The sequence below is a fragment of the Diadema antillarum genome, unplaced genomic scaffold, assembly GCF_040938485.1.
Source record: "Diadema antillarum isolate AM-2024a unplaced genomic scaffold, OU_Dant_1.0 scf00000046, whole genome shotgun sequence".
Lineage (NCBI taxonomy): Eukaryota > Metazoa > Echinodermata > Echinoidea > Diadematoida > Diadematidae > Diadema > Diadema antillarum.
This window is the reverse complement of record NW_027270935.1, coordinates 862,997-875,015: the sequence shown is the minus strand read 5'-3', so window position 1 is coordinate 875,015 and position 12,019 is coordinate 862,997. Positions and strand designations below refer to the sequence as shown.

General features: G+C 39.2%; 1 protein-coding gene across 1 annotated transcript; it reads right to left on the bottom strand.

The window, feature by feature from the left end:
* Positions 1-255: 255 nt before the first annotated feature.
* Positions 256-10,096, bottom strand: LOC139715330 (HHIP-like protein 2). The gene is made up of 7 exons (XM_071626907.1): positions 10,076-10,096; positions 4,635-5,708; positions 3,146-3,477; positions 2,462-2,591; positions 1,471-1,613; positions 838-919; positions 256-352 (listed from the first exon to the last, which is right to left on the bottom strand). The coding sequence occupies exons 2-7, from the start codon at positions 5,678-5,680 to the stop codon at positions 256-258; spliced, it is 1,830 nt and encodes a 609-aa protein (XP_071483008.1). The 5' UTR covers positions 5,681-5,708; positions 10,076-10,096.
* Positions 10,097-12,019: the final 1,923 nt, after the last annotated feature.

The window sequence follows — 12,019 nt, the reverse complement described above, 5'->3', positions numbered from 1 at the left end:
ACATCACCGTCATGATGAAAGGCATGTATCTATGTATCAAAAACAGTTAAAAAGAGAACTATTGCTTTAAAAGAAAATTATATATTATAGCCAGTGTTATAATATACAAGAATACGAGTATTAAGGAATAACTTCTCATTGGTTTTCCAATATTTGCACACAAGAATTAATGAATACGTTTCAAAATGAAAAAAAAAAAAGCTCTTTAATCTATGAGTTGAACTTTGACGGTTCACATGTGAATGTGTGCTCGTCTTAATCAGTACCTGTTTGAGTAGGTTCGAACGGCGTTGTCGGACCGAAGACAGGCACTTCCCTGATATCATTTAGGCACTCTTCGGGGTTTCCCCGTCTGACAGTTAGCAAAGAAACATACAGCACACCATCAAATCATACAAAGAGACTCAATAAAGATCACCAACAAAGAAAATTATATCAATGCATACCTATATAATTTTATAATGAGGTAAAAGGCGAAAATAGTCAAAGTACAAGTATAATGAACGCAGAGTTTTGCAAGACTATTTCGGAGAGGTATCCAATAAACAAAACTTTGTATGTTGTGCTTCTGTTCTCTCGTCAGCAGTATTACACACTGATTGTGCATGTACACGTACATGAAGTATGTGAATTGTACTGTATTTTTGTACTGTATGTTTCTTGAATTATTTCACATGGAAACATAATATATACTTGAAGTCATTCATACTTCCCTTTTTCAATGTCAAATGTAGAGACAATGTTCTTTCTCAATAAAACACAGTAACGTGATATTAATTTCACTGACTTTTTCATATACTCTATGCTGTTTCCCTAAACGGAGGAAGACATACTCACTTTCTAGGATCTATGATTCTGAAGACCTTTCCTTCGTCAACGTTTGTACGAGCAGAGCTAGTTGACAGTAGATAGATCTCACCTATGATGAAAACAAAAACAAAAACACGATTTCGGATTCCCAAGGACCGCACTTCCAATCTCACTTCGCGTTTTTCGCGATTACTACAATGTTACATCCATGACAAACTGTATGTAGGAAGTAGATAGGTAGATAGTGATCTATGTCTTTCTGGTGGAAAGAGGTGATACTGTAATTGTGGTCAACTGCGAAATACTGATTGTGTTAATACAACTCCTGCTCTGTAAGATAATACCATGTATCGAGCTGATAGACATGAACTCCTTCAGTTAATTTATAATGTCGGTAAGCAGGTATTTTCTCACTGTGTGATGGCATGTCCGCGTGTGCAGGAACATGAACAAAAGACAAGGTATCGTATAATGCGTGCAGCATGTGTTTGTTTGTTTGTTTGTTTGTGTGTGTGTGTGTGTGTGTGTGTGTGAAAATATTTGCTCTTTCTAGAAATTGACTGTCGAGTGTCGTCTTGGTGCACTTTACGTTATTGACCAATGCTGAGCGATGGATAGATAAAAATACCGAGCACACAAAAGTAATTCAGATGAACTTACCCATTTCGTCCTCTCCAAAAGAGAGGATATTTCTGGGGAAAGTACCCAACATGTTTCCAGTACACACTGTGTTGTCGCCCAAACATAAGTCCTTATTATTCCATTCACCTGACGTCAAATCTTCGGTCAGCTCAAAGAGTCTCCTTTTGAAAACAAGAACACAGAATGTTAAAAATTGCATTGTTTATTACTTTCAGTGAAAGTAATATTAGAATTAGCAAGTAGGCATAAAGGCACGGATGATATGTTGTTGTCTGTGCAGAATTTTGACTGATTTTGACAAATATTGACTGCTGAGACTGTCACTGTAACTTATGAGCATTAGAATGTCGCAAAACGCGCTTGTATACAAGAATCAATAAGATTTTTTTTTTTAAATTCTAGTTACGATTTATACCATACTGTTATGAGAGTATTCGATAATTTCGATCTTGACAAACAGCATAACATTGTTTGTAACTAGACTTTTTCACTGTTTAAAAAGTCAATTTGACATTGAGAATGGTCGCGATCAGTTATTGAGTCTTTTCAAACACAAACACAGCAGTACACACAGTACAGAAACACTTGCACCTGATAGATACATTGGTAACCATACGATACAGCAAGTTATCATTGCATAGTTTTAGTCAGATGATACAATCTCGACAAACAAAAACATCGGTGACTGCGTATAGGCAAAACAACCAATCTGTGTTCGCTATCACGATTTTCCGTTTTCTCAAACACATCAACACCGAAAGAGGCGCCATGCACTGCTGTGGCGCCAAAATAAATTATTTTATGGTGGCGGTTTGGTGGCACCCGCAGAGCCTCATCAGAAGATAAGACTCCTGCTGACTTTCAATCGGATGTCCCGAGGTCGAATCCCGCCGAGTGCCTATTATACGTCCACTATTTTATAGACAAGATGTTTTACCCAATGCCGCTATCATTGATATTATCATCATTACGTAACTAACTTAGTATGAACCCAGTTGACAGTACACACCCTGATGTGTAGTCTCCGTAGATGTACTTCCCATGGAGATTGGGATATTGGCAGCCCCTGTAGACGTAGCCGCCTATCACGCACTTCCCCACTGAATGTGGGTAGGCATGAATTGGCAGAACTTCATCCTCTGATAAACGCGTCAGAGCGGGGGGGGGGGGGGTAGAGAAAAAGAAAGACAAACAATGTCAAAGTTCATATCTAAATACTTTGGTATCTGTTGTGCCCTTGTACGTATATTAATATGTGGAAACAGGTTAAAGTTTCAGTGTTGGAGAATGAGCTGATCTTGTTTATAATTAATAGAAACTGTGATTAAAACCAAGCAAGGTTGTTATTTTTCTTAAAATGGAATTTCAGTTCAAAAATCAGATTACGAAGACATTACAGCAGGGCATCGTTGACTAAACTGTCATGTTTAACGGCCTGTAGCGACCGATGAATGATAGCGTACGAGTGATACTATGGGTGCGCATAATGAGACATGCCGCAAATGTATTCTGGAATTTACATAATGATACAGTCAAGATTGTCGAACGTTACTGCATCGGGTCATCAGGCGTAACCATTACCGTCATTAACTCCTTGGCTACCATCAAGACTCAGATATTATGACGAATTTATTCTCTTTGTAGATACGTCCCTCTAGCTCTTTCGTACAATATTTCACCGTCCGCGACTTACCTTCTAACTCATTGCATAATGACTGGTCGTAGCAGGCAAATCCTTCCTTTCCCCGCCATCCGTAGTTGCCCCCTTTTACGATTATGTCAATCTCTTCATAACTCGACTGTCCCACGTCTCCGCAGAAAATACGACCCCTTCCATGACCCGTCTGGGGATCCCCCCTGTCCACCGAGCACCGCCACATGTTGCGGGCTCCGTAGGCAAAGATCTCGTGGCGCCTCTCACTGCTGGAGTCGTTCACGTAGGGATTGTCTCTCGGGATGGCGTACTGGAGACCATTCTCTTGACGATCAACGTCTATTCTGATGACAGATCCCAGTAACTTTTCCCTGCGATCAAAAAAAAAAAAAAAAAAAAAAACCCGCAAGTATACAGACGCTGGTTTACACTTTCACCTCCTTAATGATAATAGTTGCATGGGATTGCTCACATCACCACACTGCAAAAAGTCCGGTGTTAGATAGTAAACACCGAGCTGGTGTTAAATTTTCGGTGCTCATTTATGGTGTTAAATTAACAACTCCGGGTGTCATTTCCAAATTTTAAACTGTTTTTTGAAGAGTTTCTTAGTAACTGCATTTCTTGTTGATTTTTAATTTAAACAAGACGATCATGAATAATTTTACATTAAAATACTAGATTTTTGAAAAAATGTGAAAATAAATTTACACCAAAGTAACACCAGCTGGTGTGGTCTCTTATTGAAGCTGGACGGGTGTTAAACCATTGATATTAACACCAACAAATATCAAATCAACACCATGTGGTGTCATTTTTGAATTAACACCAGTACAGTGTCAAAATAACACCAGGTACAGTGTCAAATTAACACCACGAAGTGTCAGGTGAACACTTTTCAACACCATCACAGTGCATTTTCTACACCTGTGGGTGTGGTCCTCTATTGAAGTTTGATCGGTGTTAGATTTAACACCCGTGGTGTTAAATCTAACACCGATGTTTTTACAGTGCATGGTGATGATAAAAATAATTTTGATCTGGTAATAGTTCCGCAAATACATAGCACTAGTATAAAAATATCGCAGTGATAATAAAAATGTATGGTTATCAGTGCTATGTATCAGAACTGTTCAGTATAAGTCACGTTTTCTATCGCCATTATCAAGAGAGAGTAAACAACGCAAGGCCATTCACGCATCATTAATTACAAAATGCATTCATATGGCCATTTTTAAATAGCCGTGACACAAACGAAAGGAATGTATCAGACTGCCATATGATGCAAGTATAAGCTGGTGGAGTTCTTTGATTTTATGCTTCCTGATATCAAGAATCAGAACCTCAGCAGCTTCAAAGAATGCCTTTGTCTGACATTCTTCTAGCATTCGCTTTGTCACTTTCTCGACATTTGCCTGATTCTATCAACACTCAAGGTATCATTGATGTTCTAGCACATATTTATGTTACTCTCTTCTAACAGACAACTTTTATCCTTGGGAATGACTCCATTTACCCATAAACTCACAGATTTTGTCCATTTCCATGTTCTCCAAACGGATCACCTCCTCTGCCACCATCACCTAAGAAAGCGTACAAGTATCCTTGGTCGTCGAAGAGTATCTGACCCCCATTGTGATTAGATGCTGGCTGCTCCACGTCCAGGATGACCCTTTCGGTTGCCATGTCAACCCTGTTTGGATCGTCGGACATCACCTGGAACTCGCTTATCCTGGTCACATGAGTTGAAGAGCTCATGGTGTTATAATATACATACAACTTTCTATTATCGACAAAACTTGGGTGGAAAGCAAGGCCAAGGAATCCCCTCTCGTCTCCCCTTCTACTCGAAGTTAAAATCACATCTTGAATGTCCATGAAAGGCTGGTTAATCCTGGTTTTATTCCTGAAGAACACGTGCACTATACCCACCTGTTCAGCGATGAAGAGCCGGTGAGTGTTGTCGTTAGCATGAATTGCCAGGACGGGGTTACGAAGCCCGTTTGCAAATTCTTCGAAGCAAACACACCCTTCCCCGGAACCCGTTTGATACCTTCGTGCCTCGTCATTAAGAAATGAATCGTCAAGGATGTTTGGATAGCAGTAGTCCATATCAGTGATTTGTACAGCACTGCAGAATGCTTCCTCTCCCTGGCGGGATGCGTCGAGGAGGTTTGCGTTACTTGTTAGCAGTGGAATCATTACGGAACATTTCTGGTAACGAGATGAGCAATATTCCCCGCACAGTCCGGGTAAAGGCGCCTTGCGGTGTGTTGTTTCCGCATCGTACAGATGAGCTGCATATGGCGAACACTCCTGGCACAGTACATCCTTGAGAAACGTTGCACACTCCGATGAGACATCTCTAGAAAACTGATCCCTGAGCGATCTGTACAGTTGCTCAATCTCGTTATTTCGTGATAAGGTGCAACACCCAAAATCTTTATAGCTGTTGCAAAAGGGGTCACTCTCTGCGTTAAGTTCAAATGGGGGGAAGAAGTCTAAACACTGGGGATGTCCCAGGATAGTGACGGAACAGAGCACTAGGATGAGCCAGGCTATAGTGACCGCCATTTCTGGTCATGGAGAGGTGTCTTTAGCCCTGAAAGATAAGAAATGTGAAAAATATTTTTTTCATTGCACATTGTACTATTACAGCACATATCAGGCATGACAGAGGCAGTCATTGCATGAGAAACCTCTCATGAAATATGAAAGAGCATAATAATTCCAAGAGGGATATACAACATTTATTTGATGAAAATCGGTTTAAAACGGCTGAGATATCAAAAAAGAGCATTCCTAACAAAAAGCGGGACCCACCTTTTATTAGGATCGCTTTGTTTTACTTTGTTTTTGGATGTCTCAGCAATTCCAAAACCGATTTTAATCTAATAAACTTTGAATTCCTCTTAAAATGGTATGCTCTGTATACTATTTCATAAGTGGTTTCTTGGTATCTCACAAAAATTTAAAAGCCCAATTCTCGTCTCCACCAATATTATACAATCCCTTTCCTCTATAAACCGAGCTAGCGATATGATTACTAGTATAAAATCATTACTCACGGAGACCAACCGTTTTATGTAATATCAAATATTATGGCACCAGGCTCTTAAAGAAGAAGTCCACCCCAAAAAATAAGTAAACTTCGTAAGATAGAGAAAAATATTTCCTACAGAATGGTACAAAAATGGCAACAATCGGATAAGCATTTCTTGACCATTCCTCATGAATCCTCTCATGAGGACTCATGAGTCCTCTTTAATAGTGCATTAAGGTATATTATATACAGAAATGGACTTTTATTGTTTTGACATTTTCATGGGTACTATAGATTGATGTTTACGCGTGACACCCTGTCGTATAATTTGTCATCTTTGTACGTTTTATATAGCAGACTTACAAATGACTAGCATCACATTACATTACAATACCATGTGTGATTCAGACACAAATATTACGAATTAAATACGTGCTTTACCCGAGGCTCATTGCAAACATTTTCGCATTCGTCACTGTGAGTTCCATCAGCTATCACATGCTTGGATTAAGTTCTTTGTTAAATGATCGACTTCAGAATACAGATAGAATCACTTTTCTCAGTGCGGACTCATTTTCGCATACAATGGGTGACTATAAACTCAGCTTAATTATCATCATCTCCGAAAGCCTTGATGTGACAGATGGAGAGAGTATACTAGACCGGGTTCGGGAGTACTCGCGAATGAGCGATTTCTGCCCCTTTAATTCATTTACGTATCAGCATGACATTACACTCTGTAATCATGAGCCAGCAAAGCATTGGCAACAAATCTTTGGCGCGTCATTTCCTCTTCCTCATTGTTGGACACCTCGTTGAACCTTTTGTGTTATTGTTTTTGGGGTTGTTGTTTTTTTCTTCGCTACTGTGGCGCAACGGTGACGTCAAGGACAGCGGGTTACTCATCAAACTTGCTCACCATGTAGTGTGGAAGTATACAGTACATCAAAACACTGCGATAATAACATACTATTAAAAAACACACAAACACACACATAAATCGAAGCGTTTCTTGTTCCTAAATGCGCTTGGTGACCAAAATTGTGCCTTTTGAACATTAATCTCATGAGGCCGCATTTCTAACTTTGTGGGCTAAACTTAAAGAGGCTTATACTGAAAAACGACGGCCACAGAAAAGGTAGACGGCGGTCAAAGGAATCTCACCATGCTGTCTTCATTACTACGAGGTGTACTAACTATAATCTATCTGTATATTTTATTGTAATTATAAGAAGAATTATATCTGTATATCAATACAATGATACTATATATATATATATATATATATATATATAATCTGCCGTTGTGCATGTCACCAGTTGATGCAACCTATACTGACCGGCTTATAGAACTTTGCTCAGTTTTATAAAACTTCTCTGTCCCTTAATTTAGTTCATCAAGTTCATATATTATATCAGCATGACTAAAATATAACGAGGACAGTGTCAATGAAGACAGATCCGTATGGTCAATGAGGATCTATATACCCTATAACTATATAAACATCCATGAACGACGCTGTCCACATTTTCGTGTATAATAAATATGTCGAGGCAGAGATATGTAAATAGTACCTCAAGGATCCCTAATAGACTTCATACCATGGTGTGCCAAGGGCTCAGGGCAAAGTTTCTATATAATTTAGGGTATTATGATGTTCCAAAATAGAAACATAAATAGATAGCAAAAACTCATGCCTTTCGAAAGGATGACCGCGAAGTGCGATCAAATTGAGTTGGTATAGCATGCATCATCATTATCTTGTGATGAACATGTAACAGTACCACCACTGCGAAATTTGCAACACCGACTATAGGTCTAATTAAAGGCTATCATGCCTGCTTAAAGACCTGAGTGTTCAACGTCGGCATCAGACCTTCACTGAAAGCGTAATCAAAAATCTTACCTCAGAAGTACTATGCACAGCAATAAAGCATCTGCCATAAATGCACTTTGGCTAGTGCAGGATTCACAAACGTACTTCCAGCCCCGCCAGTAACTACAGTATACTGTCGATTGTAGACAATGTAAAAGGCTGTTTCTGCGAGCAGATACGTTCTGTGATCACGACAAACAATGCACCAGCAACTGCAGTGCACTGGAACCATGACACAGCAGAGACAGGCCGACAGTTTGCCTTCGATGTTCAGTTTGTGGTATAGGCCCTATCATTGATTTGCACGCACGAATAAACAGGTTTTTCTTTCTTTTCTCTCTTCCGTGAAGCTCTAAAGCTGTTTATAGCGAGTGCGGATGTATAGACCCAACAAAAAAATATACATATTTCCGTAACATGTGAGGAAATTATGTTCGTCTGCGAACGTCATAGATACAAGTTTTAGAATTGTTAGCATCAGGCTTTTACTCTGCATGCAGAATAATTGTTATTTGCGAAATTCCCTAAATTTCTCAAATTTCCACAGGTGAGCTGCGCTGTTTTATAGATATGAATCGGACGTTGATACACTGACACATAATTAATTCAGATGATTTAGCATTCGATGTCGGATGTTCACTAACAATTAGACCAGTTGAACTGTAAAATACAATAGGATTCTCATGATATGTGATCATCACTGCGGTGAAAATTCCGGATCAATTTCAAGGAATGTTCTTTATATAGCCTGCCAATTACAATCTGCTATGGAAGAGACTGCGATTACATTCGGTCGATCGAGTCCCCTCTGAGTCTTCTGAGAACCCTTATTTCACCAGGGAGGTGAGACAAAACCTCCCTGATTTCACCTAGTATTCCGGCGTGTTAAAGCCTATAGAATTATAGATAAGTTGAGTTTTGGTAAAAACGCTGATACCAGGTCTAAAATGCCGACCACGCCCATCCCTCTTTTAGCTCCTGCCTGCACTTACATGTGACGAGAGTCTTCCGTCAATCGCCAAACAGGATTTTGGTATAATTTTGATTATATAAGAAAGAGAGAGCAAAAACTAAAAATCATCAATCGTAGTTTGAAAATAAGCGACCCTAACTATCTTAGTATACCCGGCGATTGGATTGGTCTTCACCTTTTTTTTTTTTCTTCTTCTTCTTTCCTGATGGGTGAAGGTTCTAATCAGCCTTTGCAATAACTCACCATGGCCAGCGGAACCGGGGGGGGGGGGGGGGGCACTTTTTTTTTTGCACCACACAAAGGAATACATAGGTGATATACCATTTTGCCCCCCCCCCCTTTCAAACCCCGGAAGTGCGGAAGTGCCCCCCCCCCCCCCCCCCCCCCCCACTTTTGAAAACGCTCCGCCGGCCCTGCTCACTGCTCACCGTGGGAAGGTTTCATTCAGAGATCAAACTCACAATTCAAAGTATATATCAATTTCCTTCACCCACTATACACACGATGAATATTCATATACGGAAATGACCAAAAAGCACACAGCTTTTATCGGACCCCACCCCTAAAAGAAAAAATGTATAGCACAATCTCTCTGGGCATGCCTAACAATTAAGTGGTACATACGCATAAACAACTAAAAATTAGAATAAAAATGATGATTAAAAGCAAACAGCGAAGGATTGATTTGTCTTGTAGGCTTTTAATTATAACCATAGTTATAAACTTGATTCATAAATTATTCATTGATTGTGTAGAGTTACCAAATGTAATAACTGCGTAAACTACAATTTTCGTAATGCCCGGAATCATGACAATATTGACCTTTAGTTTAATAGGATGAAGTTTTTGGTGAGGTATACTCGTATTTGCTCCTCCGGCGCAGCGCATTTACACTTTAATATACATTGTATTTCCATTATATCGAAGATAGAAAGCTAAATGAAGACATTTACATGGATCTCCTTAGGCTCAGGATTGAATCTTTTGAATGACCTTCTACAAGTTTTCAACTTACTGGGCGTCGTCGCAGGTAATTCAGGGTAATTTATAATACTATATAGTAAGCATGGGACTAACCAGAGCAGGGTCCATCTTGCGTTGGCTACTTGGTTGGAGCAGGTTGAGGAGTCTTTCGCTACCGCTGGTAATAAGCGCTCAGCTGCTTGGGCGACGCATGCGTATTCACGGCCACGTGGGATATAATCTGAACGTGGTTCATCTTGCGAACCAACATGGCGACGTCTGGTCACAGGTGCTGTGCCTTCTCTGGAAATGGAAGCTGTTTTGCCATCTCTAGTGCAGATGGCAGAATATCAGTGTGGGATCCCAATACCGGAGACATAAAGCAGCAATATACTCCGAGTTCGCACCTGTCGACATCATGTACCTGCCTTGCATGGCAGAGGAAATCACGTCGAACACATGTAAGTATCTACTGATTCGACGAGGGCCGATCCTGTAATTGTACTTGTTGAGTTTAGCAGTAAGTACTGCTGTGCAACAGCAGGGCGGCATGCGCGTGGCCGTCGTGGGACCATATCCCCATCTCATCACCTGTGTCATCACGCCACTGGGTAAATTGCTGTACTGCTATTAATGTACATACTCTGATGAAGAACTTCCCATTCTTTTCATTTAGATGCAAGACTTTGCACTCTCAATTTATTGGTAATCATGTAGAAATGCACACCATGCACATCTACCATTTCCTTCCTTAATTTGTTAATGAAAACTTCTTGTAGCTATCAGAAATGTCGAGATGGACCATATCTGACGGTTTCATGAAATTTCATAGTCAATTACAGAAGAAAAGTAGCTAATTTTGACTAAAAAGTACGCCGATCGATGGCTGTGTCAGCGTAGCATGATGGATGATCGATTATGTGGAAGAGCGATATAACGATGATAATCGATCGTAGTAGTCTGTGATACAGCCGCTTGTTTGGTGTTTAACCACAATAATTACGTCGGCTCGACAGTAAAATGTGGAAGAAAGAAAGTGATCTTGATGCGTCTGTTTTTTTATCGTTTTAGTTAATTTTCTCCTGCGTGTGACTGTATATCTGTCAACATTTTTGCTGACTAAATGATGGACAAATAATATGTGTACAAAATGTCAGTAAAAGATATATGAAATAATGGGAATTATCCATCATGAATATTGCACAATAAAATAGATTTTTACTACTAAACAAAAGCAAATACTGGGGTTGCAGTTTTTGTATACATAATTTAAAAAAATGAAATGGGAAAAGTAAATACTATCATAAAGACAATTACTTTCTACTACTGTATAAGTTGAACCTATCAATTAAAAACAAATTACTGTTTCAATTTCAATATTCTGTTTCTTTTTAGGTAAAATGAGCACTTTATGAGAAGTCCACAATATTAACGTTAATACACGATTGTATAACATAACATGCACTTTTTGTAATACTATTCTCATTAATTTATTATTCAAATTAGGCCTATAAATTATGTAGATAACTAGAAACAAATCCCCTTTGAATTCAACTTCCTTCTCATCTTTTCTCTTTCTCTCTCCCTCCAAATACCGTAATAAATAGCCTAACCTTTTTCTTCCACTTTTCCTTCAACCTCATTCTATTCCCTTCAACACTATTCAAATTAAGTTATTATTATCAACTTTTGTCATGATAAAATCAATACTTGCCACAATATTTAGAGAAAGGATTGATGTCTAAATCCTGGTATGAATAATCTGTATCAATAATTTGAAAAGTGATAATCATGATAGTGGCAATGAAAACAAAGAACTAGCACAATAGCTCACTTGGACCTTCGACTCAGGTGAGCTAACTAAAAAAATACGAAAAAGAAAATAGGGGCTACACGTATCGCACGAGTCAAGTTCGATATTGTTAGTAAGCGGCTAATTAGAGACTACCAGAATCGATTATAATTGTTGACATCGTTCTCAGCGAAATCGGTGCACTGCTAGACTGCTTACATCGTAGACTACTGTATGTTCGCGACCGACATACTTTTCAACTCCAA

What these genes read in the sequence shown, in the direction of transcription:
- LOC139715330 (XM_071626907.1), bottom strand. Translation starts at nt 5,680, where the DNA reads ATGGCGGTCACTATAGCCTGGCTCATCCTAGTGCTCTGTTCCGTCACT. An exon ending in TACGGAGACTACACATCAGG is followed by an intron (nt 1,614 to 2,461) that starts GTGTGTACTGTC and finishes TGTTTTCAAAAG; the next exon opens with GAGACTCTTTGAGCTGACCG. An exon ending in TTTTGGAGAGGACGAAATGG is followed by an intron (nt 920 to 1,470) that starts GTAAGTTCATCT and finishes TTTTCATCATAG; the next exon opens with GTGAGATCTATCTACTGTCA.